This window comes from Oncorhynchus gorbuscha, linkage group LG16 (assembly GCF_021184085.1).
Source record: "Oncorhynchus gorbuscha isolate QuinsamMale2020 ecotype Even-year linkage group LG16, OgorEven_v1.0, whole genome shotgun sequence".
Classification (NCBI taxonomy): domain Eukaryota; kingdom Metazoa; phylum Chordata; class Actinopteri; order Salmoniformes; family Salmonidae; genus Oncorhynchus; species Oncorhynchus gorbuscha.
The window spans coordinates 35,431,561-35,446,861 of NC_060188.1; the positions used below are offsets into that span (position 1 = coordinate 35,431,561).

The 15,301-nt window shown below is 41.3% G+C and overlaps 2 protein-coding genes across 3 annotated transcripts; both read right to left on the reverse strand.

Moving 5' to 3' along the window:
• Window positions 1-219: 219 nt before the first annotated feature.
• Window positions 220-10,284, reverse strand: rras (RAS related). 2 transcript variants are annotated; one of them, XM_046306180.1, is made up of 7 exons: window positions 10,170-10,284; window positions 9,381-9,503; window positions 9,030-9,117; window positions 5,560-5,662; window positions 2,871-2,979; window positions 2,475-2,593; window positions 220-2,288 (listed from the first exon to the last, which is right to left on the reverse strand). In XM_046306180.1, the coding sequence occupies exons 2-7, from the start codon at window positions 9,465-9,467 to the stop codon at window positions 2,201-2,203; spliced, it is 594 nt and encodes a 197-aa protein (XP_046162136.1). In that variant the 5' UTR covers window positions 9,468-9,503; window positions 10,170-10,284; the 3' UTR covers window positions 220-2,200. The 2 variants fall into 2 exon arrangements, with proteins under 2 accessions (XP_046162136.1, XP_046162135.1); XM_046306179.1 differs by having other exon boundaries at window positions 9,790-10,269.
• A 947-nt stretch (window positions 10,285-11,231) lies between these two features.
• On the reverse strand, window positions 11,232-14,983 carry si:ch211-195b15.8 (tyrosine-protein phosphatase vhp-1). Its single transcript, XM_046306603.1, has 5 exons — window positions 14,470-14,983; window positions 14,022-14,138; window positions 13,693-13,852; window positions 13,024-13,147; window positions 11,232-12,926 (listed from the first exon to the last, which is right to left on the reverse strand). The coding sequence occupies exons 2-5, from the start codon at window positions 14,121-14,123 to the stop codon at window positions 11,669-11,671; spliced, it is 1,644 nt and encodes a 547-aa protein (XP_046162559.1). The 5' UTR covers window positions 14,124-14,138; window positions 14,470-14,983; the 3' UTR covers window positions 11,232-11,668.
• Between the last annotated feature and the right edge of the window lie 318 nt (window positions 14,984-15,301).

A 15,301-nucleotide genomic window follows, 5' to 3' on the forward strand; every position in this document is an offset into this window, starting at 1 on the left:
CGAATCAAAGGGCAGTGGGCTGGATTCGAACCCATGAACCCCACAGGTTACCATCATATTTTTGAGCATGAACATCCCAATTCAAACAGTTGATCTGTACATTTATATGCTCCTTTTTCTCATTGCTTTCCTCTCGCTACTTTCCTGTCACCAAACGTTCACCAATACTGTTGATGAGAAATAGTAAAGTAGAAAAAGAAGTTGTGTGTCCAGACTTGATTAGAGTAATAATGTTTTTTTTTTTTATTGTGACGTGTACAAAAGGTATTTGGTTTATTTCAGTACAAAATACACATGGCAGATACTGATGGATTACAGGTTGCAAGTTTGATATAGTTTGAGATTAATTGGTATAAGAATACCAACGGCTTTCTGCTGTTAAAAATAACTACATAACAGATTTAAGTACAATACTTTTTTTGTGGTTTATTACACTGCATTAATAGCAGAGTCAATGCATTATTTTATAATTAGGTAAAGAACAATGTGGGACAAATGTGGATCCAACATCAACACGGTTCTCGTTCACAAAGAAAATAAGATAGCCAGCTTTGAGAACCAATCATCAATAACTCAAATTATTAATCAAACAGCTCAAATATTTTTAGGGTCAGAGTTGAGTCCGACTCAACTCACAAATTTGGAGCAGATTCAGAATATTTCAGAACGTTAGATGGCTATCCTGCTTTGCGTGAAATATCGCCCAAGGGATTGTCATGTGTTAATTACATCTATATGAAGGTTTGCAAGACCAGTGCTACATATCCTCTCTAAACAAACAAGTTATTTCATGACAGACACGTGTAGTTTACAGAAGTTAAATCAGGAAGGCTGGTCTGACTGCTCGGGTAACTTCAAGTAAGCAAAACATAACTTACATAGCTTCCTATTGTATTGACATAGTGGGAATGAATACGAACGTGTTATCAGCATAGCGTCTTCTTTTTCCTATTAGCCACGTCCGGAATGTAATTCACCCATTTACCGTATAGCCTACGTCCGGAATGTAATTCACCCATTTACCGTATAGCCTACGTCCGGAATGTAATTCACCCATTTACCGTATAGCCTATCAGCACCGCACAGTAATGCACATTCCTCATGCTTGCTGTTCAGCCTATGGGCTCACTCTTGGAATTATCACCATCTCTCTCAACCAATGGGCGTAAATCTTGGGATGTATTTATATGTCAACTTACCCATATTCTGTCACTTTCTGTTTTTCATCAATAGTTTTCGACAGTTGATGCCTTGTCTGAAGCTTTTCAACAGATTTTCATTAGCTTTGACTCATTCATTTAATACCATTCAAAAACGAACTCATTGATGTACATGGTTGGTAGCGGTGTGACATTTAAACATTTGCAAAGAGCATAACAATAAAAAAAGACTTAAAAAGCAGGCCTACACCTGTATGCACAGACAAAAGAACCTGGACATGCCTAAACAGCCACCCAGTCATTTTAAAATAAACAATAGCACTTTAGTGTCAAACTACTTTTGCCTACATTGAAGTTGTGCAAAAAAATATGATATATTCTGTGGTGATGTATACCACACTGTGAAAAGTACCAGTCTTTCAAACACATCATTTCACTCTCATTTTGCTTCAGCTTTCACTCTTAAAAATCTAATTTGTCGATTCAGTTTAACTGGGCTCCTTTCATTTTCTGTTGTAGGTATGAATGATAGCGCCCCCTAGTTCCTAAATTATCCATTCCTTCCAGCAATGTCAAATCAGTTACTTCCATCAGGTTGACCCAATGTAGGAAGCTACCCAAAACACAGTATCTGTGAGATCTCACTCTTTACCATCCCTACTCTTTCTTTCATCAGTCTATAGACTCATCTCTCACTCTCTTCTCATCTAGCCCAAGGCCTCTCCCTTTACATCCTTGCACAATAATGAAATAATACCACAATTACAAAAAAAGTATATAAAAAAAGTTTGAAGATGCTAATTTATAAGTGTGAATGAAAACATATCACTCCACCACTTTGCCCACCATTGCCGTAAGCATCCCTGCCCAATTCCCCAAACCTCACCATACAGTTTTTGCATTTCCAAGTGTATATCTCTCCACTCCCTTGCCAAATCCTCCCATTTCCCTCCAGGTAAGTCAGACAAGACTTGTATCAGTGGTGAGGTGAGGGGGTTTTGGTCTCTGTGACAACAGTGCTATGCCATGGGAGGGGGCAGTTAAAGGAGGGTGCAGGGGCAGCCACCGCTCTTCCGTTTTCCTGTGTGGTTTGCAGGTAGAGGGGGACTCTCAGTCTCCTGAAACTTTCTGTGTTTTTAAAAGAGAGAGAAAAAGAGAGAGCATTGGATACTTTGACTCAGGAGTAGGCTATAATGGATACTAAAATGTCTGTCCCTCAACTCTGCCTCTGGTCACCAACTCTTCAAATCATCTAGCTATAAACTTGATGACCTATAATAAAGTAGCTTACAGCTTTCTAGCTGTTAATGTTACCTTATAGCTCGCACCACCTCCAGGAAGGCTTCGTCTACGTTGTAGCGGTTCTTAGCCGAGGCCTCCATGTAATGGATCCTGTTCTCTCTGGCAAAGCCCTGGGCCTCCTCTCTGGAGATCTACAGACAGTACAGAGAGAGAGGTACATGCACTCAGGTTAAAAAGCACCTGCCAGGCCAACAGCAGTTTCATTTCCTTATTCCGGTAAACTGAGTTAAGAGTAAGGTGGTGGTATTTGATCTAGCCAAAGAAACACTTGTAGCCACTCGCCACCTGTTGGCAACTCAAAGGTATTTGAGGCCGGAGAATTTGAACCAGTAGGATCTCAATTGGTATTATTATAGCTAGCAGAAGATCTCCTTTAACATGACTGAGAGTGAGAGTGAAAGCCAGTACCGCTCTCGACTGGTCCAGGTCAGCCTTGTTCCCCACCAGCACCATGGGGAAGTCATCCCGGTCCTTCACTCTCAGTATCTGGGTGTGGAACTTGTGGATCTCATTGTAACTAAAAAAAAGGGAAGGAAAGTGGCCGAAACGAGAACCCATTAGGAACTGATCATAAGTGCTCTATGTCCTTAAAAAGGTGCAATCCATTAGTTCAATTTACTGTTAAAAAAATAATAATAAAAAAAGCAGCCTTGTGGAGGACTGTCAGGAGAGACTCTTTGCGAGTGTATATGCCCCTTAAAGCAAATGGGCATATTCATTGGCATAAATCCAACTACTTAGTTGTTTTATTGTATACTCTTATTTTAAATGTACAAAGACAACAGCACAGTGACAAACATTCATTCAAACATGACAACAAACAATAGAAGTGAGAGGGGCAGACTGGGTCCTACCAGGACACAAAGGACACCCATCGAGCCCTACCAAAGCAAGCCAGGCATCCTGTATAATCTGTCAGGAGTCACGTCTGGGGGGGGGGGGGCTACAGTTCATAAATAAATATGGATAATTGTTATATTAGGCTATGGTCTATGGTTTACATATGTTCTTAGAATGTGAATTCTGTTTAGGTGCAATTGCACCAATCCACCTTTCAACTCATAGAGAACTACTACAGCAGCTCATTATGCTGCCTGTATTTGACACCGTGTCATGAATGCAACTCTTATGAGATAAATGCCTATAACAAGTCTCACTTCCCCTAGTTACTGTAGCATCACTCTGTGATTAGGGTTGCACACAGAAAACACTAGTGTAATACTGACCATGGCTTGAACGCCTCGACACTTGAAGGAATGAATGATTGATCACAAGAAGCCAAAACAGATATGTTTGACTAAAATAATCATTTCAAACCTTGATTACATTAAAGAACATTGCCCTGCGTAGGGTGCTGTCTTTTGGATGGGAAGTTAAACGCGTATCCTGACTCTGTGGTTATTCAAAATCCTTTGGCGCTTATTGTAAGAGTAGGGGTGTTCACCCTGGTGTCATGGCAAAATGTTCTACCTGGCAACACTCCATCATGGCCAACTGATCATCCCTTTCATTCCTAATTGGCATATATCACTCCTCACCTGATGTGTAGTGAGAGTTCTTGTACAAAAAATGGTCGCCTTGCATCACTGAGGTGGATGAGGTGAGTTTCCCCCTACTATAAAAAGCACTTTCAGTACCGCAGTTGTTAGAAAAGTGCTATATAAATCCAATCAATTATTAGTCATTATTATTATTTGTATACGATAACATATGTCTCTCTATAATGCAAGAGAATAGATATCCACAATTTTAAAAAATCACTTGGTGCTGATTTCCTGGTGTTTTTACAGTCATGTCCAACAAAGATTTTGAAAAAAAAATTATATGTATTTTTTGCTCAGAAAACTTGGGGGTGGGCAAATAAAAAAAAACACCCACAGGCCAAATTCAGGCCGGCAGTTTTGGAACCCAGGTGTTTAGGTTACTTTGCGTCATTTTTCTACATTGAAATTGTGCATGTGTATTTTCATTAGTCTTCACACATTCTATTTATTACAAGTGCACAGCAGAGAGCCTACTTTGAGGAGAGGAATAGCCTACCAGACAGCGCGAGAGTAACTCCTCAAAAAGCCTGTAGGCTACTGGAGTGAAACCTGCTTTTGTGAGCCCAGTCAATGCACAACAAATAACATTTCTAAATGCAACCGTGTGTTAAAAACTTGTGGCCACGATTAAAAAGGAGATATTCTTTATTTCTCAATCTCAACTTGGAAAGCCTCCCATTCGCCATGAGTTCTTAATGAAAAATGCCTGTGTATGGTATGCATGCATGCATGGTATCAGAAGAGGCGAAGCGCCAAAATCTGTCCAAAATACTGTCCAATGCATTTCTATGGGCTTATTTTGGGCCTAAACTTGTCGCCTGTCTTCCTGGCTTGGGACGACTCCCCTTGTTAAAACAGAAACATACGCATCTCGTCATTACATACATACATACATACATACATACATACATACATACATACATACATACATACATACATACATACATACATACATACATACATACATACATACATACATACATACATACATACATACATACATACATACATTACAAGCATTTCGCTACACTCGCATTAACATCTGCTAACCATGTGTATGTGACAAATAAAATTTGATTTGATTTGACATACATACATACATACATACATACATACATACATACATACATACATACATACATACATACATACATACATACATACATACATACATACATACATACATACATACATACATACATACATACATACATACATACATACATACATACATACATACATACATACATACATACATATAGTTTCTGTTGGTCACGTCATTTTACTGTTTGGAAAAATGTAACCATTCGTTGACCGGTTAATGAGGGTCAGTTAGTCGGCAGCTAAATTTACCAAAATGTGCAACCCTAATCACAAACAGTGACATTGCCTTCCCGAAACCTTGAGTACTGTAGCCCTGACAAATGCTTTAGCTCTGAGGACTTCAGAGTATGTTGTGTAGTTGGGAACACTGGTTTGAATCTACAGTTTGCCTGTGACTTGAGATAAACTGTGTACATGCATCCACCCAAACAGACACACAAAATTCTTACCTGCCAGTGTCATTCAGAGCGAACACCAGCAAGAAGCCTTCCCCTGAGCGCATGTACTGCTCCCTCATTGCCCCAAACTCCTCCTGACCTGCGGTGTCCAAGACTGACAGACACACACAAAGAGATTCAGATTTACATACACAGGGATGAATATGGATAGTGACAAAACAGTATATTCGGAAAGTATTCAGACCTTTTCAACATTTTGTGTTCCTCAATCTACACACAATACACCAGAATGACAAAGCATTCAGGCCAAGGAGTTCAATCTCGGTTTCATCAGACCAGAGAATCTTGTTACTCATGGTCAGAGTCCTTTAGGTGCCTTTTGGCAAACTTTTGGCAAACTCAAAAAAAGGCTGTCATGTGCCTTTAACTGAGGAGTGGCTTCCGCCTGGCCACTCTACCATAAAGACCTGATTGGTGGCATGCTGCATTGTTGTCATTCCGGAAGGTTCTCCCATCTCCAGAGAGGAACTCTGGAGATCTGTCAGTGACCATTGGGTTCTTGGTCACCTCCCCGACCAAGGCCCTTCTCCCCCGATTGCTCAGTTTGGCCGGATGGCCAGCTCTAGGGAGAGTTTTGGTGGTTCCAAACTTCTCCCATTTAAGAATGATGGAGGCCACTGTGTTCTTGGGGACATTCAAATGCTGCAGAGATTGTTTGGTACTCTTCCCCAGATATGTGCCTAGACACAAGCCTGTTGTCTCGGAGCTCTACGTACAATTCCTTCGACCTCACGGCTTGGTTTTTGCTCTGACATGCACTGTCAACTGTGGGACCTTATATAGACAGGTGTGCCTCTTACCAAATCATGTCAAATCAATTGAATTTACCACAGGTGGACTCCAATCAAGTTGAAGAAACATCTCAAGGATGATCAATGGAAACAGGATGCACCGGAGCTCAATTTCGAGTCTAATAGCAAAGGGTTTGAATATTTATAAGGTATTTCGTTGTTTTTTTTGAACATGTGGAAAAAGTCAGGGGGTTTGAATACTTTCCGAATGCACTGTAGATGTGACATATTTGTTCCAGTGGAAATGACACGGACTCAGATTTTCACTTTAAAATGTATGCCAAACAGCCATTGATTTCAAAGTTCAAACAATACAACTCTATGCACAATTTACACAGAACATTTAATAAAAACACATTCACTGAAAGAACTATTCGGGTGCAAAGTTTCTAAAACAATTATGGTAAATCGGTTTTATTATGTGACCATGTTTTCCAAAAACGGTTAAATATCTGCTCCCAATTAAGATTCAAAGATGTCTGCTGAAAGAGTAGGGTGTCAAGTTAAGACATGACACCTTGAGTTTAAAATAAATATTTAGGTTATTGAACTACAGTAGAATTGGATGTACATGTTTTAAAATGAACCTTTACTTAACTAGGCAAGTCCGTTAAGAACAAGTTCTTATTTACAATGACTGCCTACACCGGCCAAACTCGGATGACGATGGGCCAATTGTGTGCCGCCCTATAGGACTCCCAATCATGGCTGGTTGTGATACAGCCTGGAATCGAACCAGGGCGTCTGTAGTGACACATCCCCAAAAGGCGCACACCCGCCATGCCCCACTGGCACTACTGGGAGAAGTCTCTTTCACCCAGATCGAGTGCAGGGGAGGAAGAAAAGGAAATTCAAAATCAGAGGCTCAGGCAGCTGTTTCAAGAAAATACAGAGGATACATGCTCAGGTCTCTCAACGGAGAGCGGAGGAGACCAAGGTCCTGCACGGGCCCTGGTAAGAATAGACAGACAATTCTTTCATTTTCCTGATGAGTTGACAAGACAGTTTGGCACCGCACAGCTGCAGGACCCGGACCTGGTCTCAGCACAGTGCAGAGTGAAGAATCAGAGGCTCAGGCAGCTGTTTCAAGAAAATACAGAGGATACATGCTCAGGTCTCTCAACGGAGAGCCGAGGAGACCAAGGTCCTGCACGGGCCCTGGTAAGAATAGACAGACAATTCTTTCATTTTCCTGATGAGTTGACAAGACAGTTTGGCACCGCACAGCTGCAGGACCCGGACCTGGTCTCAGCACAGTGCAGAGTGAAGGTGACGGATGGGAAGCATATGGAGGTCATCAAATCCCCCTTATTACTAGAGGGCTTACTGCACTGGTGGTTAAGATAAAGGGTGAAGTGCTAGAGCTAAGGTACTGTACCTGGCACATTCACGTGTTGAGAGGCCACTTAGCAGTAGACAAAACTAAAGAGCACATTATGAGTAGATTCTACTGGTCCTGCATTACAAGTGATGTAGAGAAATACTGCAAGTCATGTGACAAGTGCCAAAAGAATGCCCCCAAAGCCAATTACAGAAACACACTCATCCCACTCCCCATCATTGAAACGCCCTTTGAGCGGATAGCCATGGATCTGGTAGGTCCTATTTTGAAAATATCCTGGGGGCACAATTATATACTAATTAGAGGTCGACCGATTAATCGGAAAGGCCGATTTCAAGTTTTCATAACTTTTTTTTTTTAAATACACCTTTATTTAACTAGGCAAGTCAGTTAAGAACATATTCTTATTTTTAATGACGGCCTAGGAACGGTGGGTTAACTGAATCGTTCAGAGCCAGTTGGTAGAGCATGGTGCTTGCAACGCCAGGATTGTGAGTTTGATTCCCACGGGGGATCAGTATGGGAAAGGATAAAGAATGTCTGCTAAATAATTCAAATGTAAAAGGTTTGTGACTTCTATTACTTCCCATTTTAGCCAATTCAATCGCAGTAATTCCGTTACTGATTGTTCGGATTTGGTAAAAGAATTACTAGTTTGAATCACTTAATAATTCATAAACAAACTTGATAGCAGTAAAACCCCTATAACTAATTATTAGGTCTACCTTTGCTTGTTACTCATGTGAACTTTCATTATCCTCCTTAGAAAATATCTAAAAGATGTGGGTTTCTGGTAACGGAATTACAAGACAAGGCAAATCATTTATTGTGAACTAAATATAAGTGTTGCTATTAGTTAGCTGGGGTCTTTACTTCAACATTAGTGGGTTTTGATATATCAATAATACCTTAAAAAAAAAAATCTGGTAGATGTTGTTTTAAGACCCCTTTTCCATCTGTTCGACCAGAAATCAAAGCCTTGATTATTCCTTATTTTTAGGATGGAAAATAATTAAATGTGTATGTCTTCATTTAGAAAAAAATATGTAAATGCCCAGGGTTAACTGACCTGACAGAAGCCATAGTACACTTACATATTGTTATATCCCTTGAATATGAACACAAACACTTTTTCTATGGCATAGTGAAAAGACTACACCTTGGCTTAGAGCATCAACATCTGCCAACTGCAAGTTATAACAGAGCAGATGTGGGTGAATCGTACAGACAGATTTGGCCTTGCTCGCTCACTGGCTCAAGTAGTTTACGCTTTCGCTCTATTCATGGAGCAAAGAACGTCAGTAAACCTACATACAAGTATGACTTACTGTCTAATCGTGTCTCTTTCCCATCCACTGTGCATATTTTGGTGTAGGAGTCCTCGATGGTGGGGTCATAATCCGATACAAAGTATGACTGCGAAAGAGATAGGAGAGCATGGGTGAATACTGTGTGTATTTGTTTTCTGGTAAAATTTGCGATTTGGTGGTTATGAGGAAAGAAATGTTAACAAAATAGCCTACACAGCCAGAATAGTTTACACTATTTGGCCTATATGGGTTAATATGCACATATTCAATTACCACTACAACATACTCGTCATGTCAGAAGATATGACAAATTCAAGACAAACAACACACAGTTGACAATGTCCAAACAGTTGGGGGATTCTCTCTCACCTGAATGAATTGTATGGTCAAGGCGCTTTTCCCCACACCGCCCCCGCCCACGACGACCAGTTTGAATCTCTCCTCCTCAGCAGACATGATTCGTTTCGTAAAATACTTTCAACGGTTGTCTATCTTTTGAAAAACGAAATGATAAAACTGAGTAGCTGACAGGATCTATTTATGACGTGAAATGTTGTAATGCACAGGGGGGAAAACATGAAAGTCCTTCAACGATTGAGCAAACTACTTTTATCAAAGTAGCTCAAAGAAAAGTCCGAGAAGGAAGCAGAGTTTGGTTTTACCTCGGTGTTACGCCAATATATTTAACTTGAATTACCTACGATAGGTTTACAATATCTCAAATGTAAAAATGTATAATTAGTTTTCTGATACTATTTCATAACATTGAAAAGCTTACGGTTGTCGTCTGGCCCAGTGTTGTAAACTATCCTCAAAAGTAGTCTAACCCCAATAGAGTTTCGTACCACTGCTCCTAAAATGTATAGGTCGCTACATAACCCGGTAAAATAGAAATAAAGTATTATTGTTAAAAAATCTAATGGTTTATCGGACTATCTCTCATATTTTTTTGTCGGGTGAAAAGCCTTCCGCACCCGCCTCAAGTAAATTAGGCTATCGATGCCAACTTTGACTCCAGAAGAAGAAAAATATGAGCTTGATTATCAACTACCCCGTCAAACTTTAACACGCTTGTCTAACTTTCATTATCTCTAGATTGATTAATCTACATATCTCTGCAGGAGCATTATATAACAGCTTTTGTGATATCTAAGTTACTGAGTTATTCTTGGCGAAGTCTTCATTTTTTCCTCTTCTTCACTGACTTATTTTTTCATCGCTCCAAGGCAACTTTTTTTTTCTCAACGGAGAAGGGTTTCTCGAAATCTCATGCGTATGTAAAACCAGGCGTGTCTTAAACGACACTGTTTCCTCATTGTATACATTTTCACGCTTCTCCCTCTTTTCATTAATTAACAAAGGCTCTATTAGAATGAGATACATTCTAAAATGTGTCTTTAATAAACACTGCACGTTTATTCATTAAACTGAAACAATATGCTTTAACCAGATTTTAAATGAGTGAACCATAGTATTCACACATCGTGTACTACCTTATTTGGCCATTGAGACCAGTTGTATGTAGGTCTAGTCAGTCATTTGGTTAGTGGGGAATTTTACAGCAGGGTGGACATAGCTGGAGCAGGGGAGTAGACCTATAAAGATACTTTTGCAATGTATTGTGGGGTGTTATTGATCCTTGGCACATGGAATGTTTTATATCCCCTTTATTTATTTTTCACATTTAGTACTTTAGCTTATGCATTTGAGTGTATTGTATGATTACCCTCAAACGACTTTAGCCTACCTGTTGAGAATATGAGGAGATATTGGAGGGAAAACTCCTAGCGTACAGTATTTTATACTAATAGTTTATGACAGGTAAAGCATTCTTGTCTTCCTTTCTCTTCCTGATTTGCCCATCCCCTCAACCGGATGTGACTCATTTACATGGGCATGTTGCTCATTTTTACCACACCCACATTCACCCACAACCCCTCCTTATTAACCCATACAATTTGTTGATGTTCAAGGGCAGACTGCATTCTTGTAATATTTTATAAAATAAGTGAATAACCATATCAGTCTGAATTGTGAATCAGATGTTTTCCTCATAGGCCTAAATTATTGTAAATGTCTGGTGAAATTCATCAGAGATTAGTCAGAATAGAAAAGCCATGAGAGAACATGAGTAAAATATGTACTTTAATGAACACTATGATCCCATTACAAACAACAGTGCCAAAATACCATCCTCAAAATATTCATTTTATAAATAACAACAATAAACGGATCACTTTATTCACATCAATCAATAAATAAAAATCAACATAATCAAGCCTAAATCCATGAGCATTGTGTTGGAGGCATAAACTGCTCCTATATGTAATATATATAGTGCTTTTGAAGGAAGTCAACAATAAATTGGTATTTATAGGACAAAGCATTCACTCAGAGCTCTGTGAACATGGTATGGGCAGACAAATATTTTACATGCAGTTATGTTCTTCAGTTCCTCACATGCATGTGCACACACACACACACACACACACACACACACACACACACACACACACACACACACACACACACACACACACACACACACACACACACACACACACACACACACACACACACACACACACACACACACACACACACACAAATCAATCTCCTGGCATTTACCAGCCCTCTCTCTGTGGTCTCTTAACGCATCAGCACCTATAGGGCAGAACAGCCTGTCCCACTTTGATCTGGGGGCCAAGCAGAACCCCCAACAACATCTTCTCCCCCCAGCCCAGCAGCTTGTTGACAGTCAGGTTGAGAGGAGACAGGAGGCCCTGTTCAGCATCCACTCCTTCCTCAGCCTCCACTGCAGATGCAGACAGTTTAGCTGCTGGCGACACCTGCTGGTCAACTATGATACTGAGCTGATTCAAAACAGAACTGCTGCTCAGGCTCCCAGTTAGCGTCTCCCTCTCTGCTCTTCCCTTGCTGTGGTCCTTCCCTGTCTTTGGAGTTGAGTTAGGCCTCCCCTTCTCCACGCTCTGACAGCGGCTGGGCTCTCTTTTACACTGGCCTCTTCCAGCTCTCTCTACTTTCACCTGGGTTCGGGAGGAGCAGTGATTGGGCCGACCTGCTGCTTTGCCACAGGATGTGCTCCTCTCTCTCTGTTGTACGTCTGTCTGTGAGGAGGAAAGGGCCACCGCCGAAGGCTTTCTACCGTGCCTTTTTGAACCACTGGTGCCTTCTGACTCCCTCTTGTGGATGGTGTTGGAAGCGCTGGAGCGTGTTGGCTTGTGGCTAATGCTGTGCCTGTTGTTGCTTTGTGGCTCATTCTGGTGGGGGGTTGGGAGAATTGCACCAACGGGAGACAGGGAGAGGGTGAGGCTCTTTCGCTTCTCAGAGAGAGACGCAATGCCTGTTGGGATTTGTAGTGTGTTGGGCTTTGGTGTTGGTGTCGCTGGTTCGTTGGGGCTTGGAGTCATTGCTCCACACGAGATCTGGGCCTCCCTCTGGTTCTGGTTGTGGTTATGGTTCAGGTTGAGAGTGAGCGTTCTGAGTTTGCTAGAGAGAGACAGCGTCAGTTGTGAAGGCACACTCCTCTGGTCTTGCCGTGGCTTCTCTGATAGACTCTGAGTTTCACATGAATATGAGCACCTTTGCTCTATGTTCTCTGTGTTACAAGTGGAAATCTCATTGTACATATTATGCACTTTAGCAACCCCTAAAAAGTCCTTAGCAACATAGCCATTGTCCTGAATATTCATGATCTGATTGGCTGACAGGGGGACAGAGGAACTGCAGCTAATGTTTTCATTGCTTGACTGCAGGCATGTGTCCAGTGATCCGATTGGCTGGATAGTGGGGTTGCCATTAGAGGCCTTCTGAGCGAGGGTTCCCTGGAAGTGTTGTAGCTGACCCAGAAAATTGAAGTTAGGGGAGATTGAAGGCCTGCGCTCTTTCACAAACCTGAAAGTGAGGAACAGACAAGTTTAGATTTGGATGCTTTATATACACATACACAATCATTAAAATGCATGAATACATATAGCACAGACAAACACACCTGTAGGCATGGTCAAGGTCCATCCCCAGGTTGTACATAATGTAGGCCACAGCCAGGGCAGGGGAGCGAGAGATTCCTGCAGCACAATGAACTATCACAGATCCACCTGATGACATAGCCCCATCTGAGAGAGCGAGAAGAGATAGATAAGGCTTTTTTGTTGTTGTTTTTTGTTGAAATCATCCATACTGTATTGCATGACATCATTAAGCCAGACTGCAAACTGTGCAAAGGACACACAGCTTATATCAACTGTCATGAATGGGCTTCCTGCAACAGTATCAATTGTCCGTGATACTGAATGGGCTGTAACAGCGTTCAATATTTCTGAAACCATAGGAGCATAACTGGCCTGCATGAAACCCTGATCAATAACTGCTCATCACTTGAACGGAGTCATCTGCGTTTCTTCCAGACAGACAGTCGCCAGTGTGTAATGCATCCATGATGATGCAGACTGTGGCATAATGATGACATGCAGGAATGTCCTATCACCTAACCTGTAGGATTTGCCCTGGTTCCCCTTATAGTGCACTTTCCCCTTATAGTGCACTAGCTCTATAGTGCACTAGCTCTCTGTCTTGTCGAAAAGAGTGCAGTTGTACTATATGAGGAATAGGTTGACATCCATTTGACACATAACTGACCCAATCTCATCACTATTCTCACCGATAAAACGCAGTGCCTCCGGGATATGGGGCAGCAGGTCATCTCGGAGAGAGTCGTCGATGGGGATGCGAAGGTACTGGGAACGGGGAAGGAAAGTAGGCTGCGGGCTGCAGCGGCTCACGCTTAGCACGTAGGAGATCCCGCGAGCGCCGAGGCAATCCTGCAGCCGAGCAGGGATAGCACCGGGAAAAGACAGGCAATATTAATACATTCTAGTCTTCTGGAAGAGCTGCATTTTCGGTGCATTGTGAAAATACAACGCTTTGGCCAATGACGAGAGCTAAGCTATCAATTCTATAGACTGACCTACTGAATGAAAACAGTATTACCTGCGTGACGTCCGTCTCTGCACCTAGGTAAAGATGCGGTAGGATGAGAGACAGCGGTGGACGTTCGCGTGTCCCGTTCTCTCTCTCCCTGTAGAACACCATCTCTGTTCTTTGTGTCTGGAACCGAAACATGAGAGAAAACTTTGCTCATTTCAATATCAAGGGATTACAATTATGTATTAGGGTACAATACATAGGAATCGAAAAAAGAATGCATGGAACTTTGAAAATAATTTTAACAGTTGCATGAAATATATTAGCATTATTATTGCCATGAATGTTAATTAAAAAAACATTACTTTGGTCAATTGCTGCTGCAGAATGATGTTGTCTTTGCATTACGTCATGGATTTTGCAAGTTCACATACATTAGATGACCATAAGAGAATATAAGATCAGACATAAATGATGCAAGCAAAATGCAAAAAAAATATTACATTGTACTTACAGTGACGATTTTCAATCCAAACGAAGATACTGGAAATATCGCACAAATCAACTTGCACACCAAATAATATAATCAAACGAATGGTCTCAAAGCAAATGGATGAAGAATCCAAAAGGATATGTTATGCTTAACTAATAATCAGTTGAGTACAGCTCTCTCTCTCTCTCGACTTCTAATCTCGTCCTCGTCCTGTCTGCGACTGTAACGTTATTTGTTGTTGTATGTCTATACCTGCGCGAGGGGAAAAAGGATGAGGTAATGCTTTTTCTACAAGCTAAGAATAGTACAATTGTATGTGATGTCATTTTCAACCAATCAGCACCCATGCCGGACTCTGACGCGTGCGCGCACACGCGCTCCATTTGTTCATCATCATCAATTCGCCTGAAGACCTTGGCTTTTTATTGTGATGAATCGTACCTTTTCTGACGCTATTGTTGCAGAGCCGTTTAAAAACAACACGCAGCTGCAATACCCCGTGTGCGAAAATAATTTATTTGTCCAAAATCCTATAATCTCATCCAGTGGCGATTTTAGCATGTACATCTTGGTGTGGCAAAAAAATTGGGATAGATGCCAGCAAAGCCACTACACAACACTAAACAATACATTAATTGCACCATTACGGTGACAAACGGTGCCCACAAACGGTTAGGTCCTACATAAAGCTGTCCCAACAGCAATCCCAATACATGTCCACTGCTACACCTGGCTATCAGCGGAGCCGTCCTTGTCTGGTAGCGAAACAGTTCATTCAGCCTTATTACTGCCTTAAAAAAACAGCTGATATGGCTGACTTGCTTAAATAAATGCGGTTTCTAATGACAATTGA